This window comes from Oryza sativa, chromosome 6, assembly GCF_034140825.1.
Source record: "Oryza sativa Japonica Group chromosome 6, ASM3414082v1".
Classification (NCBI taxonomy): Eukaryota; Viridiplantae; Streptophyta; class Magnoliopsida; order Poales; family Poaceae; genus Oryza; species Oryza sativa.
Genome location: NC_089040.1, coordinates 11,145,668 through 11,166,213, shown reverse-complemented (window position 1 = coordinate 11,166,213; position 20,546 = coordinate 11,145,668). Strand labels below are relative to the sequence as shown.

The 20,546-nt window shown below is 47.2% G+C and overlaps 2 protein-coding genes across 2 annotated transcripts; both read right to left on the bottom strand.

The window, feature by feature from the left end:
* Window positions 1-9,775: 9,775 nt before the first annotated feature.
* LOC107275828 (uncharacterized) lies at window positions 9,776-12,646 on the bottom strand. The gene has a single exon (XM_015786800.3). The coding sequence runs from the start codon at window positions 12,644-12,646 to the stop codon at window positions 9,776-9,778; it is 2,871 nt and encodes a 956-aa protein (XP_015642286.3).
* An 853-nt stretch (window positions 12,647-13,499) lies between these two features.
* LOC107281397 (uncharacterized) lies at window positions 13,500-18,649 on the bottom strand. Its single transcript, XM_015787408.3, has 4 exons — window positions 16,976-18,649; window positions 16,607-16,834; window positions 15,372-16,351; window positions 13,500-13,974 (listed from the first exon to the last, which is right to left on the bottom strand). Exons 1-4 carry the CDS (start codon window positions 18,647-18,649, stop codon window positions 13,500-13,502), a joined length of 3,357 nt encoding a protein of 1,118 aa, XP_015642894.3.
* Window positions 18,650-20,546: the final 1,897 nt, after the last annotated feature.

The following is a 20,546-nucleotide window of genomic DNA, read 5'->3' as shown; positions in this document are numbered from 1 at the left end:
AATTCAGAGTTTAACAAGCGGAAGCGTAAATAAAATTATTACATGGGCAACGAAGGCCCAGCACACTCAAAGACAACGAAAAACAGCGGAAGACTAGGGCGACGACCACAGGCACTTGACGGCAGGCACGAGCTAGACACCAAAGCCTTCATCTTCCAGGAACTCCCCATCTGGGCTTGGGAAAATTAAGCAAGACTGAGTACAACCACCGTACTCAACAAGACACACCCACAAATGCAGAATAAATGCAAGGGAGTACAAGGGAATTATAATATAAAGGGTTAGGGTTGCAGTAAACAGCATTTAAAGACATTTAGTTGCTCAGGGCTATTTTGTAAACACGTTCCTAGAACTAAACAATATTATTAATCAAGGCCGTGAACCCACACGAACCTGCCTTAACCCAAGGCCTATGATGATTCAGACCGAACTGGCAACCCGACCCTGGGTCCCAGCTCGTCCTAAGCCAACCCAGGCCAACCATTCCACATTTTAGTTGTTAAGCAAGTTTTAAGAATTAAAACACTAACTTGGGTACATTGCTCGGCTTGCCCATATCCGAGGGCTCGGCTATTCGAATAGATTATACTCTGATCAGAGGTGTACATCTTTACCCACAAGACACATCTTTCTCACGTGCAACCACGTGCCACATACCACCACGGTATACAGACGAAAGACGTGACATAGTTTCCAACCCATCCTAGCCTTAGACAAGAGTACCGACCCAATCCCGCCTACGGCCGGAACCCCCGGGACAGGCAGACGGAACTGAGCCCCTCGCAGCAGGGCACCAACCCTGTGCTTTTTGACATCTCGACTACCGGGCCGCAGCTCGTGTAGCCTTCATTTGCCCTGGAGAATGTCCATCGACCCCCGACTTCATCCATCTCCAATCCGTGTACTTTTGTTTATGACTAGACTGAGCCACAAACTAAGCCTTACCCACTAGACATGTGGAAGTACGGTAGTGCGTTGCAACAGAGGCCCGAAGACCGGTCCTTATACGGCCGAGGTGCTACCATCAAAACCATGCACCCCGAGCCCAGCCTAAAACCATTTTAGGGGATTTTGAATAGAGGGGGCGGTGTGAAGCCAATTCCACAATAAACCAACAATTCCAGAGTATCCAGGTGATATGAATATTTCCCAAAGTCTATAGTTGTAAAACCACCTAATGTTACCTAATTAAAAGCGAAGCATCTACCTAAAATTATACTAGGGATACCATGAGTAGAGTGTCCACTAGTTGAGGTTTTGTTTGTCTAGGGTGAACAAGGTAGTAATAATAACAATAACAATAATAATATGGTCATAACAAAGGTAAATAGGCATGGCTAAGTAAAACAGTGATAACGCGGGAATTTAAATAAAGCGATAATGCAATAATTTAAATCAACATAATTTTATAAACTGGGATTCAATATGATCAAGATGATGTGTCTTGCCTTGCTCGTTTTCCCAATCGACGGCTTCGACTTCCACGAAGAGCGGATCTTCCGAAGCTGCAGCGTCTACACGACCAACGGAAAAGAAAAAAGCTTTAACACTAAATAACTCCACATAACAGCAGAAACAAAGCACAAAAATGGGTTCTTTACATCTTAAGGAAAAATTAGAGACTTGAACGGTCCAATTCCGAGTTCGAATGGCCAAGATATGGCCATTTGAAGTTTATATGCTCTTTAAATGGATATTTGCGAATTTCTTCATTTAAATTTTAATTAAAAATCCCATTTATTGCGTCAGCCGAGGGAGCGGGCGCGCGGACCGGGTCCACGGGAAGTGGGGCCCACGCGTCAGCCCCACGGTCCACGGTGGACCGGGCGCACGCGGCTGGCGGCGGTCGGCGCCGTGGGTCCCGCGCGTCAGCCGCACCCGCGGGCGCAGGCGGCTGACGGCCGGGCCCACTTGGCAGCCGCGAGGGCGCGCCCGAGGGCGGCCTCGCCGGCGCGGCCGACGGGAGCGGCGCGCCCGCGCCCCGATGGTCACCGCCGGCGACCACCGGCGCGGCGGAGCGGCGCCCGAGAGAGAGGAGGGAAGGGGGAAGGCGAACGGCGGTCCTCGGCTCACCCCGGGACAACGACGACGACGAGAACGGCGGCCGGAGCGGAGGAAGACGGCGGCGCGGGTCGGGATGACGATGACGACGGTGCTCCGGCGGTCGGCGGGCGAAGCGGAGCGGCGGACGGGGTCGGCAACCACTCGGCGAAGCCGATGGAGGTGGCGCCGAGTCGGGAGGAGGACCGGAGCGACGACGGCGGCGGAACGGAGCTCGGCGGCGACGGCGGAGAGAGAGGAGCACGGCGCGAGCACGAAACCGACGGCGAGAGCGAGCGGCGAGCGGCGGAAACGGAAGAGCGAAGCACGAGCAACGATTTTATAGCGTCGGAAGGGAGAGAAGGCGGCCGGGGAGGAAGGAAACCGGCCGCGGAGTTCTCGGGTTCCATAGATGCGCCGGCGACGATTACGGGATTAAATCCGAGCGAATCCGAGGGAGAGAGAGAGGGGAAAGCGGGGGAAATGGGAGAGGGAATCACGGGGAGTGATTCCCCTCTCTTTAATGCGCGCGGGGACGGCGGGATGCGGCGCAATCCGCGGCGGCGGCGGCGCTAGGGCACGGGCGCTGGCGGCGGGCGCGGCGGGAGGAAGGCGATGACAGGTGGGCCCCACCCGTCAGCGAGAGTGGCGGGCGGGCCCGCCTGTCAGCGGCGCGCGCGCGCGGGGAGGCCGATGGGCCGCGGGGGAGGAGAGAGAGAGAGGGAGGGAGAAGTGGGCCGAGCCGGCCCAAGAGGGAAGGGGGGGGAAAGAACTTCTTTTAGGATTTTTCTTTTTTTATAAACCTTTTCCACTTTGTTTATTTCTTTTCAATTATTATTTGTGCTCTGAAAATTCCACTAAAATTTGTTTAAGCATTTTAGGCTTTTAGGAAATATACAAAAATCCTCCAAGCCTCATTTGACTTTTATCTTTGCACATTTTAATTGTTGAAGGCTTTCACATGATTTTTAATTATTCTTTTGCACAATTTCGAGGATGAATTTTAGAGTCGATTTGGGACGCGACAATTTACCTTTGTTATGACCTTATTATTATTGCTATTGTTATTATTACCTTGTTCACCCTAGAATAAACAAAACCCCAACTAGTGGACATTATATTCATGGTTCCACTAGTATGAATTTAGGTAGATGCTTCGCTGTTTAATAGGACAACATTAGGTGGTTTTTATAACTTTAGACTTTGGGAATTCTCATATCTTTTGGACACTATGGAATTGTTGGTTTATGTTGGAATTGGACACACACCTCCCCCTCTATTCAAAACCCCCAAAATGGTTTTAGGCTGGGCTCGAGGTGCGTGGTTGGGCTTTGTTAGTCGTACCTCGGGTACTATAAGGATTAAGCTCGGGCCTCTGTTGCAAAGCACTACCGTACTTCCACATGTCTAGTGGGTAAGGCTTAGTTTGTGGCTCAGTCTAGTCATAAACAAAAGTACACGGATTGGAGATGGATGAAGTCGGGGGTCGATGGACATTCTCCAGGGCAAATGAAGGCTACACGAGCTGCGGCCCGGTAGTCGAGATGTCATGGCACAGGGTTGGTGCCCTGCTGCTAGGGGCTCAGTCCTGCCTGCCTGTCCCGGAGGTTCCGGCCGTAGGTGGGATTGGGTCGGTACTCTTGTGTATGGCTAGGATGGGTTGGAAACTATGTCACGTCTTCCGTCTGTATACCGTGGTGGTATGTGGCACGTGGTTACACGTGAGGAAGATGTGTCTTGTGGGTAAAGATGTACACCTCTGATCAGAGTATAATCTATTCGAATAGCCGCGCCCTCGGTTATGGGCAAGCCGAGCAATGTACCCAAGTCAGTGTTTTAATTCTTAAAATTTGCTCAACAACTAAAATGTGGAATGGTTGGCCTGGGTTGGCTTGGGACGAGCTGGGACCCAGGGTCGGGTTGCCAGTTCGGTCTGAATCATCGTAGGCCTTGGGTTAAGGCAGGTTCGTGAGGGTTCACGGCCTTGTTTAATAATACTGTGTAGCTTTAGGATCGTCTTTTTTTTAAATGGCTTTGGACAACCAAGTGACTTTTAAATGCTGTTTACTGCAAAACTTAACCCCTATATTATTATCCCCTTGTACCCCCTTGCATTAATTATGCATCTCCGGTGTGGCTTGCTGAGTACTGTGGTTGTACTCATTCTTGCTCAATCTTTCCCCTCTTCAGTAAGAGAAGCTTTGGAGAAGATGTCTTAGGTGGAGTCCTGGCTTATACCCCAGTTGAGCGCCTGTGAAGATGGAGCCGTAGGTCCGCTAGTCCGCTGCTGTTTATTTTTGATTGTCAGGCCTTAAGTGCCTTTGTAATAATGTAAATATCATCGATGTAATAAAGATGTGTCTTTTATATCATGTTTGTATGGTGTACCCCGGCTTTTCCTGGGACGGGGATTAATACACTAGCATTCGGGAAAAGGCAATTTTCCCGGTCGCGACATGTTTCTTGTATCAACAGATGGCTGACCGCGATGAGGAACAGATATTGTACGATACAATCGCGGAGGGAAGCAGCCAGTACTGGAATGAAGAAGAGGGGAACGAGGATCCAAACCAGTACTTGAACGAGGAAGGAAACGTGGAGAGGGATGCGGAGGGGAACCAGCAGGGGCACGTGGAAAGGGATGTGGAGGGGAACCAGGAGGAGGAGGCTAGTGGTAGTCAACCCTCCGTTGGACAGAAGAGGGCACGCGGGCAACGAGGTGCAGCGAAGAAGCTTGAGGGTCGACACATCATAACGGAAGTGCAAGAAGATGGACGTCCTAGTGCCCCGGCCGAAGCCGCCAAGAACTATGTACGTCACAGCGGTTGGGTTGTGCGGGATAACGTGCCTGTCAGTACGGTGTACTGGCGAAGAACAAGGGCACGCGGAGATCATGAGAGCTTTGTCCCAGATTCGGAGAAAGAGATGCTGTGGACCACAATGCTCGAGACATTCACCCTTCCTGCGGGTACAGAGGACAAAGTGAAAAGGTGGACTCTGAAGAAAATGGCAGAACAGTTTCAGAGCTTCAAGGGAGATCTGTACCAGAAGTATATACTGAAGGGGCAGACACCGAACTTCGACACATTCCCAAAGCTAAGGGATCACTGGGACGAGTTCGTTGCATATAAGACAGGTGAACAAGGGCAGGCGATGATGGAAAGAAACAAAGAAAATGCCGCCAAGAAGAAGTACCATCACCACTTGGGGTCAGGAGGCTATAGCGTCGCGATGCCGAAGTGGGAGGAGATGGAGGCTAGCTTGATTGAGAGGGGTATCGAACCGGCAACAGCCAATTGGCCGGAACGATCGAAGTTCTGGTACTATGCTCACGGTGGAACGCTCAACCCAGCTGATGGCTCACTGGTCTTCGGCGATCAGATATGAGAGGCTGCACGATGACTAACAGATGCAGTGGAAGCCTCCTCTCAGGGCACGTTCCGACCAGACAGAGATAGGGACGAACTGACACTCGCCCTGCAGACTCCAGAGCATCCAGGACGAACACGAGGGAAAGGGGTGATTCCTTGGAAGATTGGTTTCAAGGAGGACATCCACACGTACAGGAGTCGGATGAGGAGCAAGAGAGATACCGAGGCGAAGATTGCAGACCTAGAGTTCCGGGTATCGAGCTACGAACTCAACATGCAAGAGGAGGTGGCAAGGAAGGTTGATGAACGCATGTCCGCACATCGGTCCCATGATCCCCAGCCGACCATTCCTCCTGCAATGGTGAGCCCGTCAGGAAACCGTAGCAGCTGCGCCTCAACGGGGCAGGTAGGATCACAGAGCATGGACGCCATGCAAACACAGGACGAATCGACATGTCCCGTTGATGACATCACTCAGCGGACACCATGTGAGCTGCATATTCCTTTCAAGAACTTATCAATAAAGGTAAGATTTAGCCATTCCGCTAGTTGCTGCTTATATATGTTGATTACTAATAAATAATCTCTCACAACATGAAGGTGGCGTCGGGCATGGCCATCCCAACGGACCCTTCAGGTACTTACCACTGCAGGCCGATTCCAGCAGGATACTCGAAGGTCGAAGTTGAGTTGGTCGAAGGCGCGTACGAGGACCTCGAGCTGGATTACCCTGGAGGAGACGGTGAGACGCATCTACGAGACACAAGCCATGCCATTATTCTATGGCGCAGGCGGTACATCATCCTCCCTGGGCGACAAGCGGCGTCTCGTGCACCATCTCCTCCGGCTCCGCCATCTCCTCCTCAGGATCCTGCACCGTCTCCTCCTCATGCTCCGCCAGCACCGTCTCCACCTCAGGCTCCAGCATCGACTCCTCCTCAGGATCCTGCACCGACTCCTCCTCGTGCTCCTACACCTACTCCCCCGCAAGCTCCTCTTCCGGCACCTTCAAAGTCAAGGGCCCCCCCAGCTCCACCGCCTGCCCACACAAGGGCAACGAAGAAGGCGAAAGTTGACGCCGCCAAGAACAAGGACCCGGGGTACGATTGCACGCAAGAGGAGCTTGACGCTTACGTTGCATCAGAAGTCAAGAGACAATTCAAGCCTCGAAGTCCAGAAAAGAAGATTCCTATAGACCCCAGTGTCAGGAACTTCTTCAGGGGTATGTCTGCATCTGTCAAGGAGGCCATCAAGCTATCGGACTATGAGCGAACGCTGAAGAAAGCATCTTCTGGAAAGTCCAAACCAGTCCCTCAGCTTGGAGAGCAACCAAACCAGGAGATCGAGCCGTTGGTTACCGGTAAAGAAATGACGATAGAACAATTTATTACTGACACCGGTCTAACTACGGATCAATTGCTAGGAGTTGCACCAATCGAAAAGGCGGAAGTGAAATACATGTACGAACTCGGTAAACCGCTTGTCAAGCCTGAGCTGCTGCAGTCCCTACCCACACAAATGTACAAGTTCCATCAGCTGTACATGGAGATGAGCGCCGCCGGTAGAGAGATGATCGGAGCGAGGATCAGGGACACGGACTTCTTGCAAGGAGATGACATTCTCTGGATCAATTTCAAGGGAATCTACGAACTATACCAGCTGGACGCCCTCGACGTCTCTATTATGAGTTGCTGGATTTTGTAAGTATATCGTTCGGTTAGATTTCTTACTATACGTCTCCTTTAATAAATTAGGTCCTTGTATATAAGTAGACTATAGAAAATAATATACTCCCTTTTATCGTTGTAGAATGGAGATTCAAAGGGCCCGACGGCGGAGGGTTTTCGATACTGGATTCATCGACCCTCGGAGAGTAAACGTCGCAATGCTCGACCAATATCCACAAGAAACAGAGGACAATCTCGTCCATCTCCTGAAGGCGCAGCATTACAAGACGTTCATACTGTTGCCATACAACACAGAGTTAGTTTAATTTTACTGTCTTCCTACATACCAAATTTCATTCCCGTACGAACTTGCTAAGTGTTTCATATGTAATGCATCCCACGCACATTGCAGATTCCACTGGGTGCTTTTACTCTTCGACCTGGAGGCCTGCACCGTCAACGTATATGACTCAATGGATAAAAAAGAGTCTACGTTTGACAAGGTTTTCGAACTTATAGACAGGTACCGTCATAAGTTCCTTTGTTAATTAAGAAAATCTTGTTATGTTAATTGCTACTACGAATCATAGCTTTAAACTCCATGTAGGGCTTGGTATCGGTTCCGTCATTTGGTCCGCGGCAAATGGAGAGAAAGACTTAGGCGGAAGTTCAAATTTCCTGTGAGTACACATGCTCTACATTTATATTTCTCCGATTCAAATACATACAAGTGTATATTAATTAGATCTCTCGTTGTTTGTCATTTATTTGTAGTGCGCAAAGCAAAAGCAGGGAAATAACTTGTGCGGCTATTACGTGTGCGAGTATTGCCACTGCCTTGCAAACCAAATCATCACCACAAGAGAGCTCGATGTACGTACAAATAAATTCAAAATTTCATTACGTAGCGATTTCTTGTTTAATTACTAATCAATTTCATACATTCATATAGTTTATTCGCATGAGGGATAACCTGACCACACACAAGGAATTTATCACGGCGGTTCAAGAACAACTCATGGGATTCATCAACGAAGAAATCCTTAATCCTAAGGGTGAATTCTACTACGACGGAAACACAATTCACCGGTCCTTAGCTTCTGAGCTAGCAGCGAGTACTACTACGTCGAAATGATAGCTAGCTAGCTAGGACATATAATGGATTGTAATTAATACATGACTACATATGTTTCTATATGCATGTGTACACATTTTCTATAATGTAAATATATTTTGGTCATATATATATCTATATACATATGCATTTGCATAACATATATATGTATAAATACATATATATTATGCATGTATATACATATAATATAATATAATATATATATATATACATATATATATATGTATGCATATATATGTATTGAAACATATATATGCATGGTTTATATATATATATATATATATATATATATATATATATATATATATATATATATATATATATATATATATATATATATATAAACCATGCAGCAACAGGGCCATGCAAAAAAAAAAAAGGTCAGCTCGATCTTTAGTCCCGGTTGGTAACACCAACCGGGACTAAGGATGGCTCAGCCGGCCACGTGGCTGAGCCATCTTTAGTCCCGGTTGGTGTTACCAACCGGGACTAAAGATCGATCTTTACTCCCGGTTATTTCACCCGGGACTAAAGATAGCGATCTTTAGTCCCGGATTGGTACTCCCGGTTTGGAAACCGGGACTAAAGGGGGGTTACAAACCGGGACTACAAAGGGTTTCTCCACCAGTGATAGCTATCTTCACAGCTTGCACACAAATTTTGCTTCATCGTGATCATCCTAATTGAACACAAGTTTCTTGATCTGACGGAGAATACGTTTTATCATTGGTCAGCAGGTAGCTAGCTGACATGAGTTGCACACTTGCATAGTTTACAGGACCCTGATAATGCATGACTTGCTGGTCTGAATTATATAGTTGTTCAATTCGATCCCCTTACAGACTTGCAGGCAGCTGGAAGCCTGGACTCGAATCATATCAATGTTCGTCAACCATCAACAAGGAAAAAAAGGACTTCGCACTAGTGCCATGTTTCACACCTTACAAGCTAGGAATTAACAATCGTCCTATGATCAGGGAAAAAATGTTACATCTTCATACAATTTTCATCAGCAATATGAGTTTCTGTTCGACGTGAGACACAGAATACGCGTGAGTGTGAGATTGTGTACTGGCCAGGTGCATGCGATTTAATGCCCTACTCCTTTATTTCATATTATAAATAGCTTTGATTTTTTTTCTAGTCAAATTTCTTGAAGTATGATCAAGTTTATAGGAAAATTTAGTAACATCTACAACACGAAATTAGTTTCATTCAAACTAACATTTAATATATGTTGATAATATGTTTGTTTTATGTCGAAAATATTACTAAATGTTTCTATAAAGTTGAACAAATTTAAAGAAGTGTAAATAGGAAAAAAGTCAAAACGACTTATAATATGAAATGGAAGAAGTAGTTGACATCGTTGCTTTTGTCTTTAACGAGTAACTTTATATGTTTTACAATGTGTACAGTTGGTCCAGTAGACATTAAAAATGATAAACACATATTTTGTAACACTAGACTCTCCATCAAGCAGAAGCAACATTAAAAAAAGTGTACAACAGCAATAAGCAACTGTCTGATATGGATACACTACACACAAGGTGCACACATTGTCAAACGTTGTCAGCTGATCCTGATGACCATGAGGCCGGTCGAGCTACTTCCAGCGTCGATCTAGACGACTGCGAGGTCGAGGAGGAGCTACGTACCTCCGTCGTTGCCCTGCCCTCCGATCCCTTCCTGTCACGGAGAGACAGGAACACATAGATGGCTACATAAGCCAGCACCATGACGGCCATGGCGACGACGTACCCGGAGGTGCCCCAGTCCCTGCTGCTGCCTGCCGCGTACGCCACCAGGAGGCCGAGCAGGTCGAGCACGACCACCATGTGCATTGGCCCGAACCGGTCAGGGTCATTGAGCTCTGGGAGGATCAAGGTCCCTTGCAGGAGGAGAACGATGGCCACGATGGATGCCGAGAAGGATGTGGAGTTGCTGTAGAAGAAGGCGTGGTACCGGCGGCCGTCGGTGTCCCCCAGGATGGGGTTCCCCGCTGCGTGCCCTTTGCCGTCGTTCGTCGGCCACACGCTCCCTGGCGGCACTAGGCCGGCCTGGTACGTGACGCTCGCTGCCAGGATCCCCAGTAGCGTCAGATACTTGCGCATCTTGTACTTCTCTTTGTACTCATCAGTGGTCTCTTCATCATGATTATTGGTGCACTTCTTTCCTGTCGAACCTTTAGACCCCGTTGCCTGATCATGATTCTTAGTGACCTCGTCTTGCTTCTTGGAAGAGAAGAAGGAAAGACAACCAATGAGTATTTTATGGAAAAATTTGATGTGTAGAGCGGCGAAAATAAGCACCGCGCCGACCAAGGCGAAGACGTAGATGGACGTCCGCAGCCTTCGGGTGGTTCCGGCAGCGTAGGCACCCATCAATCCGACCAAGCCTGCAGCCATGCAGGCATAGAGTGCGTTGCAGTAGCCTACGGCGATGCTGGAGAGGTTCCGACTCATCAAGCAAACTATGGCAATGACAGATGCCATGAAGCTCGTCGCGTTGCAATAGAAGAATGCCTTGTATCGGAGAGGGTAATTGTCCGCGAGAATCGAGTCACCGTAGCGGTGGTCTTCATCGGTGTGCTCGATCCAGAAGCCTCCTGGCGGGGTCAACCCAGCTTGGTAGGTGATGGTGACGGCTAGAATTGCAAGAAGCAGCAATAGTTTCTGCTTCTTCTCCAGCTTGCTTTTCTCCTCCAACTTACCCTTTTTGTCATGTGGAAGCTTGCTAATCACAACGTAGATTGCCACCACCAACACAAAGATGGCCACAGCCAATGAAAAGACATAGATGGAGGTGCGCACGTCTCGGCAGCTCCCAGCAGAGTATGCGCCGATCAGGCCAAAGAGGTCGAGTATCACAGCTGCCTCGAGTGCACGCCGGCCGATCAGAGACCTACTCTGGACCATGATGATGACGATGATGGATGCTACGAAGGCAGCTGAGTTGCAATAAAAGAACACCTTGTACCGCTTAGCATGGGTTGCGGGGAGTATCAAACCCCCACCACTATGGCCATTGTCGTCGTCTCTCCAGACTCCACCGGGCGGGTCTAGGCCGGCCTGGTATGTTACGGTTGTGATGAGAGTGGCCAGCAGAAGTATCAGTGACCGTGCCCTCTCAACGGGATCTGTGCTGTCTTCACGGTTTTTGGAGGCCGGATTACGTCTGGATCCTGTTGCTATAGATGGCTCAGTGGGTTGCTCGCCCTGACACGGCCCAGGCATGACCGGGTCTGGGCCGAGGTCAGTCGGGCTAGCACAGTCCGACCTACACGCCGGGCAGGGCCGGGCCGTTGCTGTCATCCAGCCGCAACAACCATGTGTTTGTGCTTGCGGTTTAGTTTTTTTGGATAAAAACTTGATCACAGCAAGGCAAGAAATGTATAGGAGGACAGCGCCGATCAGGCAGAGGACGTACACGGTGGTCTCCGTCTCCCTGCAGCTGCCGGATGCGTAGGCGCCCATGAGACCAAGCAGCGCGAAGGCGATGGCCACGTTCAGCGCCGATAGCCTTCTCCCGTTGTTGCCCATGCTGGTGCTCAGGAGCAACATGATGACAGTGAGCGACGCGACGAACGCGACGGTGTTCAAGACGAAGAACGCCACGAAGCGCCAGTAGTGGCCCTCCTGCAGGACGGGGTCACCGGCGCGGTGGTGGCCACCGGCGGCGGCGGCGGCGCCACCCTCCTCGGCAGCATGCTCCCATGTGCCACCCGGAGGGCTCAAACCTGCCGTGTACGTGATCGTCACCATGAAGATGGAGAGCAGCATCAAGACCTTGCGCCGCTCTTTGGGGCGGAGCTTGCCATCCTCCACGGCCTCCTTCATGTCAAGCGGGTTACTTGAGCAACCATGGAGATGGCCATCCTCCATGTCCATGGCCTTCTCCTTGTCAGGTGAGTCGTGCACTGTCTTCTTCTCAGGCGTGTCGGTAGAAGGGGCGACCAGCGCATGAACCACGATGTAGACGAAGATGGTTGCCGAAAGCACCGAGGCGAAGATGGTGGTGAGCCTGCCCCGGCAGCTCCCGGCGATGTAGGCCACCATGAGGCAGAGCAGATCGACCACCATGACCCCTCGCACCGCCATGAGCCGGGGCCCCTCCACGCGGAACGGGAGGAGGAGGATGGTGAGCACGAGCGACGCCACGAACGCCGTCGCGTTGAAGTAGTAGAACAGGTCGTACCGGAGGCGGCGGGTGTCCGGCAGGATGGGGTCGCCGGTGAGGTGTTCGTCCGTGGTCTCCAGCCAGACGCCCCCCGGCGGGTCGAGCCCCGCGATGTAGGTCACCGTCGCCACCAGGATGGCGAGCAGCAGGAGGTACTTGCGCAGCTGCCACTCCCGCGATTTGGGGTGGCTCGCCACCGTCGCCTTCCCACCACCACCCGGCTGCTGCTTGTTGTCGTCGGCGTCGGGCTCCATTTGCACGGTGCAAACTGTCTCAGCTACGGGAGCTGAAGTCGCCTGTATTGTGTGATCCTGATTAGTGGTGTGCAAATGCTGTTATTGCAGATGATGATGATGCTGTGTATATATATATATATATATATATATATATATATATATATATATATATATATATATATATATATATATATATATATATATATATATATATATATATATATATATATATATATATATATATATATATATATATATATATATATATATATATATATATATATATATATATATATATATATATATATATATATATATATATATATATATATATATATATATATATATATATATATATATATAGTGTAGCTGCGTTTGCAAGTCAAGTCGCGGCTAAGAAAATAAAATGTGGTGGTCAGGTCGCGTCGTTGTTTAAGCTGCTTCTCGGTGCTCAACCAGCCCTTCCATTTCCCAACCTCCGTGTTGATAGTCTGACAGTCACATGTGAATGCAGAGTGCACGCCATGGATGACCTGACATGGTGCCAAGTCAAGCTGATTTAAAAGTGAAGGTATAATAGTGCACGAATATGGGAATCAATGCTACGATGAATTGGAAATCCATTTAAGTACTAGCAGTAGTTATGGCCAGTTTGTGGGATATTGTGTGTTATGATATGCTACATTAATGGCAAAATTTGCTACGGAGCATCCAAAAAACATGTAATTAGCTGGTGGACATCGCAAGAACACAAATTTGCTATTGGGCAAAAAAAAAAACTGGTAATTAGCTGATAAACACTCATGGTTATATTTTATTATTTCAAGAGGAGCGAAACTGATGTGGAGTACGATTCTGTCCCTGCGCAGCTTCAATCGATGAGGTCGGCAGCAGGACGGTGGCAGGTGGCAACGGCCGGCAGGCAGCAGGACGATGGCATCGATAGCAGCTCCTCCGCGTCGCCTCCGTCCGCCACCTCTACCTTGTCCTCTAGAGGTTGTTCCCCGACACCGAACACCTCTGCCCTGGCGTCAATGTCTTCCCCAACCTCGTCAAGCTCGGCATCTGCTACACCTGAGCCATCATTGCGGAGCAGATCCGTGCACCGCGCATGAGGTCCATGTCGCCGCTCGGCGGCACGTCCTCGTGGCTCAAGCTGCTCGATGTGCTCGTCCCCGCCCCGGATCTTGCTTGGCTCCCTTGCACTCGGCTGGGTCGGAAGAGCTAGCCGCGAGAGCATCGCATGAGGACCCTTGACGCCGCCCAAGTCGCTTGAGCTCCCCCGCCACCGCCCTTTTGCCAGTCGCTGCCGTCCCACTGCCAGCCTCGTTGAACTAGAGGAAGATCTAGGGAAGAAGATAAGTCTTTCAGGTGGGTCCCACATAGCAAGTTTGACCAAGGGCAAACTTGTCTTTAATGAGTGTTTCTCTCTTTAATTCCTCTGGAAATAATAAAATAACGTCGTGGGTGTCTATCAGCTAATTACCAGTTTTTTTGTGCTCGATAGCAAATTCGCGTTCTTCCGATGTCCACCAACTAGTTGCACGTTTTTTATGCTCTGTAGCAAATTTTGCCTACATTAATTGTTGAATGAAGTAAATTTGACCAATATTTTTATTTATTCCACTTGTGTTAAAAAAAGAAGCATGCGGACACTTATATAAATTGGGCCGAGCATTGCATGTGTTAACACTATATGTCAAACAAGCTATACTTTTTGGTACACATCTCTCCTTTTTCATATTATTCATTGTGCTTTAGATCGATAAATAAATTATCTGCTTTGGTGGTCTTAGATTATATAAATACCAAAAAAAATGCATGTGCATTGCAATAAGTGAAGATAATTTTCATGATTGATAAAAGTGTAAAGTGCACAGACGGTTTTTAAACTTGTTTAGATGTGTCATCTCAGTTTCTAGACTCTCAAAATACATGTTTTAGTCCTCGAACTTGTCATGAGTGTCATATAAGTCCCAAACGGGCTCCAATATTTTTAGGTGAAGATAAAGAAGGTAGTCAAAAATGTTATTTTAAAGAGAACTGAGAAGGTTTACAGTGTGTTCAGAACTACAGGTTTCTAACTTCTACTCATTCGTTTTTCACGCCTATGCTTCTCAACCTAATAAATAGTGTATTTTCTAAAAGAACATTCTATATAAAAATTGCTTTTAAAAATCACATTAATCTATTTATTTCAGTTTTTATAGGTATACTTAATTAATTATGCAGTAATGAGCCACCCTGTTTTATATGCGCGAAAGAGAAGTTTCCAACTTCTCACCTGAACACAGCCTAAAGAGTATTTTTGTTTTATTTTCATGTTAGGGCCCTAAGGGAACATAATGGAAGACTTAGATGGCAAAGTCATCCTTGAAAGGTTACATGTTGTGGCAACTTTGGGTAATTGGGTTGTTGGCCTTCAGGTCTTTGTCCCCGTGTCCTTTTTTTTTCTTTTTTAGCAAATGACCATCTGTATCAGTGTATTTTTAATAATAGAATAGAATCTTGGCCTTTGCTCAGAGAGTTTCAGCTAATTATTACAATAATTGTTCAAAACATATCACATCTCAACAATTCATAAAGAACACAAATGATAGAGGTACACACCAAACCACTAACACCAACTGAAGAGATAAACCACATACTTATTGAATTATATTTGCAAATCTCAAGCCGAAGTTGACGAAAAGTTAGTGTTGGTAAAAAAAAAACCCCTTCTCTAAAAAAAATGCAAACGTACTTTCTCCTCACTATTGTTCCCTCCTTGTGATCGCTGCGTGAGTAAGGGGTGTCTTCATTTGATAGGAGGATGCTAGGGTCAATCGTCACCGTGAAAGGGGGTTGCCCATCCAACTGATCGTAATCCTCGTCAGTCTTGTCCTCAACTCCGACGATTTTTCTTTTGCCTGGGAGAACCACTTGACGCTTAGGCTCATCAGGCCCTCTGCCCTTCTTTCCTTTGCTAGACATGTCCTTCACGAAAAAGACTTGCGTTACATCATTGGCAAGGACAAAAGGTTCGTCTGAGTATCCAACCTTGTTAAGGTCAACAGTTGTCATCCCACTGTCATCAATCATTACGCCTCCACCAGTCAACCTAACCCATTGGCACCGGAACAGAGGAACCTTGAGAGGACCATAGTCAAGTTCCCATATGTCCTCGATGGCACCGTAATACGTGGCAGTTGTTCCATCGTGTCCCATGGCATCGACACGAACAGCGCTGTTTTGGTTCGTGCTCTTCATGTCTTGGGCTCTCGTGTAGAATGTGTACCCATTGATCTCATATCCCTGGAATGTCGTGATCGACCCAGACGGTCCCCTCGCCAGGAAGGCAAGTTGTTGGTTGATTGACTCGTTACCCATGAGATGTTGTCGTAGCCACGCGGGGAAAGTATCAATGTGATGCCGTGTAATCCATGCATCGGACTTACCGATGTTCCTGGCGCGAACTAGAGCCAAGTGCTCCTCGATGTAAGGAGCTACCAATGAAGAGTGTTGCAGAACAGTGAAATGGGCTTTACGGAATAAATTGTTGTCTACCGTCGTTATTGCTTTCCTTCCGAGAGTTCCCTTTCCCCATAGTCTCCCTTCATGGCGTGATTCAGGTACCCCGATTGGGCGAAGGTCTTCGATAAATTCTACGCAAAATTCGATGACCTCCTCTGTTCCATAACCCTTGGCGATGCTTGCCTCTGGACGAGCACGGTTACGAACATACTTCTTCAGAACGCCCATGTACCTCTCGAAAGGAAACATGTTGTGTAGGTACATAGGCCCGAGAATACGGATCTCTTTCACAAGGTGACAAAGCAGATGCGTCATTATATTGAAAAATGAAGGTGGAAATATCAACTCAAAACTGACGAGACATTGCACCACTTCATTCTGAAGGGCTTCTAATCTATCCGGATCGATGACCTTCTGCGAAATTGCGTTCATGAATGCACATAGCTTTGTTATTGTTGCCCGGACATTGTCTGGAAGGATACCCCTTATTACAACTGGTAGCAGTTGTGTCATCAACACGTGATAGTCATGAGACTTTAGGTTTGTGAACTTCTTCTCCTTCGTGCTTATTATTCGCTTGATATTCGTGGAGTATCCAGACGGTACCTTTATGCTCTCCAAGCATTCAAACATACTTTCCTTCTCTGCCTTGCTAAGAGTGTAGCTGGCTGGACTCAAGTAATGGCTTCCTTTCTCCTTTGGTTCCGGGTGAAGGTCGCCGCGTTGTTCCATATGCTTCAGATCATTACGTGCTTCCAGTGTATCTTTCGACTTTCCGTATACACCTAGGAAGCCAAGAAGGTTTACGCAAAGGTTCTTAGTGAGGTGCATCACGTCGATTGCGTGGCGTACGTCCAAGAATTCCCAATATGGTAACTCCCAAAATATAGAGTTCTTTTTCCACATCGCCGCGTGACCATCTTCGCTCTCTATATGCTGGCTTCCAGGCCCCTTTCCGAACACTACTTTAAGATCTTTAACCATAGCAAACACTGTTTTCCCGCTGCGATGTTTAGGCTTCGTACGGTGGTCGGCCTTATGTTCGAAGTGCTTGCCTTTCTTCCGTACCGGGTGGTTTGCTGCAAGGAATCGACGATGACCCATGTATACAACCTTCCTACAGTGCTTAAGATACGTACTTTCTGTTTCATCCATACAGTGAGTGCAAGCCTTGTACCCCTTGTTGTACTGTCCGGATAGGTTGCTAAGTGCAGGCCAATCGTTGATGGTTACGAACAGCAGCGCTCGTAGGTTAAACTCCTCCTGTTTGTCCTCGTCCCACACGGGGACACCTTCCTTCTTCCACAACTGTTTAAGATCTTCTACCAGTGGTCTTAGGTACACGTCGATGTCGTTACCAGGTTGCTTGGGGCCTTGAATAATAATCGGCATCATTATGTACTTCCTCTTCATGCATAGCCAGGGGGGGAGGTTGTAGATACACATCGTAACGGGCCAAGTGCTATGGCCGCTGCTCATCTCTCCAAAAGGATTCATGCCATCCGTACTCAAACCAAACCGTATGTTTCGTGCATCCTTTCCAAATTCTTTAAATTTTCTGTCGATGTTTCGCCACTGCGAACCATCGGCGGGGTGTCTCAGCATCCCGTCCTGTTGACGCTCTTCAGCGTGCCATCGCAACATTCTAGCATTCCCCTTGTTCCTGAACAAACGCCTTAGCCGTGGTATTATAGGGAAATACCACATCACCTTAGCAGGAATTCTCTTCTTTGTTAGCTGCCCGTCAACTTCTCCTGGATCGTCCCGTCTAATCTTGTATCGTAGTGCTTTGCAAACAGGGCATGCTTCTAGGTTCTCATACTCCTCACCGCGATATAGGATACAATCGTTCGGACATGCGTGAATCTTATGAACTTCCAGTCCTAACGGGCAGACTATCTTCTTAGCCTCGTACGTTGTCTCGGGCAATTTGTTTCCCCCCGGAAGAATGTTCTTGACGAGTTTCAATAAATCGCCAAATGCCTTGTCACTAACCCCATTTTTTGCCTTCCATTGCAACAACTCCAGAGTGGTATCCAACTTTTTGTGCCCCTGCTCGCAACCTGGGTACAACGAAGTTCTGTGGTCCTCCAACATCTTGTCCAATTTATGGGCCTCCTTTTCACTTTCGCAGTCCTCCCTGGCGTCCTGCAACATCTGACCAAGATCATCCGCAACGTCGTTACCATCAGCAGCTATTTCCTCCTCCCCCGTTTGATTTCCTTCAAATCCAACATACTGAGCAAAGTCCGGAATATTGTCGTCTTCCACTTCATCTTCTTCCATTTCAACACCTTGCTCTCCGTGGGATGTCCAACAATTATAGCTTGGCATGAACCCCGACTCAAACAAGTGGAAATGAATAGTCCTGGATGCAGAATACTCCTTCTGATTCTTACACTTATTGCATGGACAACAAATAAAACCCCTTTGCCTGTTAGCTTCGGCCACTCTCAAAAAATAGTGCACGCCGTCAATAAACTCTTTGGACCGCCGGTCAGCGTACATCCATTGCCGATCCATCTACATGAGTCAAAAAAACCGTACACAAATAATTATTCTTACAATAATGACAGTCATACAATAATTATAAGATATCTTTATTCATACAAAAATCATAAAATATTACACCAAATAATTCTTAAAAACTATTTGTAAAGTTTTAAACTAATTTTAATGTGTTTTACTTCTTTTAATTTTCATTTTAGTTTGTTTTCTATTATTTAAGATTAACTTTCACTAGAGTTTTCCTTCTCAACTATTTTATAAAACCTTGTTTAGCAAATGAACTAAATTTCTATATATTCTTTCTTCCCCACACACATTTTCTCTCTCATCAACTTACAACTAAATTTTGGAGACAAAAAAAGTGTGCAAAACATAGGTGCAAATGTAGTATGACAAAAAAAAACATTGGAGGATGAAGTTGCAAACCTTTTAGGCACCTCCGATTTGTATGTAATCACCAAAATAAATTCAATAGAAATTTTGGCATGACCTCCCCTCTTTTTTGAAGAAATTTTGAAGCTTGCTCGGGCAGCTGGAGGAGGAAGAAGACATATATATAGGGGTGGGACTTTAGTCCCGGTTGGTAGCACCAACCGGGGCTAAAGATCACCGGGATCTTTAGTCCCGGTTGGTATTACCAACCGGGACTAAAGTTACGATCTTTAGTCCCGGTTTGTGTTACCAACCGGGACTAAAGATCCCGGGGGGGCCTGACAGGCCCTGACAGCATTCGACCCGGGACTAAAGATGATCTTTAGTCCCGGTTGGTAACACAAACCGGGACTAAAGATCAAATATGCCCGTTACCCTTTTGAACCGGGACTAAAGATCATCTTTAGCCCCGGTTTTTATTGCATCCGGGACTATTGTGGAAATCGGCCGACCGACGAAAGATGGTTTCTCCACCAGTGTATATGACTATCTATTGAGTGGACCAAGCTCAATCTTTGTGGTCGCTTGGTGAGGTTGAGCATTGAACGCAACCTGGCTCTTAGAAATCCCTCAACGGAGACTACTTATGACTTATCTATTATCTACTTTACCGCTATTACTTGTTTTCGCCTAATTCATGCTAATGGTTGTTTAAGCTTGTATCAAAGTTGCTTTGTAGGTTCCTCTGCATGCTTGCTAAGTTGTGGTTCAACTCGTTTTTGAGTCAAGAGCTTGCTCTTTCTAAGTGTAATTTTCGCTCCTTGCTTGGAACGAAGACTTCAGTGAATTGGCCCAAACTTCTAAACTAGACTAGAAGTTCTAGAACATAAACTAGAAGCTCCGGTCTTTACTAGTCCATTGTGAAAATTTGATAAAATTTTCAAGTATCACCTATTCAACCCCCTCCCCCCTCCCCTCTAGGTTCTAGGCTACATCAAATAACATTTAGGCCTGATGTCACCATCGAATGTGCTTGTGCCCGTATCCCTTGACCTTGTCTCCTTTTCCAGCCAACCCTCCATCCCCTTATCTCCCTCTATGTCGCTAGGTCAGATCCTCTAGCCATGCCGCGCCACCCTAGCTCCTCGACCCTGGCTGTCAAGCAAGCGGTGTGGCCCCTAGCCGCTTCTTCCACCGGAAGGACTTTGTCATCTCGATTGCCGCCACCCTCATGCACCATATCAAGCTCGTGCTAGCTTCTCTAGAGCAGGAGGAACATCGGCAAGCACACACAACGAGGCCTTAGTGAGCAGGAGCTAGGAAGACGATGAGGAAGAAGAGGAGGGATTTGAGTATTACATGAAAGTTTTTATTTTTGAATGGAAAGTTTTGTGATGTCTAGGATGAAAGTTTTAGATTTGTATAGAATTTTTTTTTATTTTGAGATGAAAATTCTAAATTTGAATCAAATTTTTTTGTGAATTTTGAGATGAAGAGATCTTGGATCTTCAATTCAAAGGTTTGT

Excerpts from the sequence above, each read along its gene's own strand:
- LOC107275828 (XM_015786800.3), bottom strand. The coding sequence starts at position 12,646 with ATGGAGCCCGACGCCGACGACAACAAGCAGCAGCCGGGTGGTGGTGGG.
- LOC107281397 (XM_015787408.3), bottom strand. The coding sequence starts at position 18,649 with ATGTACGCTGACCGGCGGTCCAAAGAGTTTATTGACGGCGTGCACTAT. Across the intron at positions 16,835-16,975 it reads ACGTACGCCACGCAATCGAC|AAAGGAAGCCATTACTTGAG; the intron begins GTGATGCACCTC and ends GAACCAAAGGAG. Across the intron at positions 16,352-16,606 it reads GGGGTATCCTTCCAGACAAT|TATGTTCGTAACCGTGCTCG; the intron begins GTCCGGGCAACA and ends GTTCTGAAGAAG.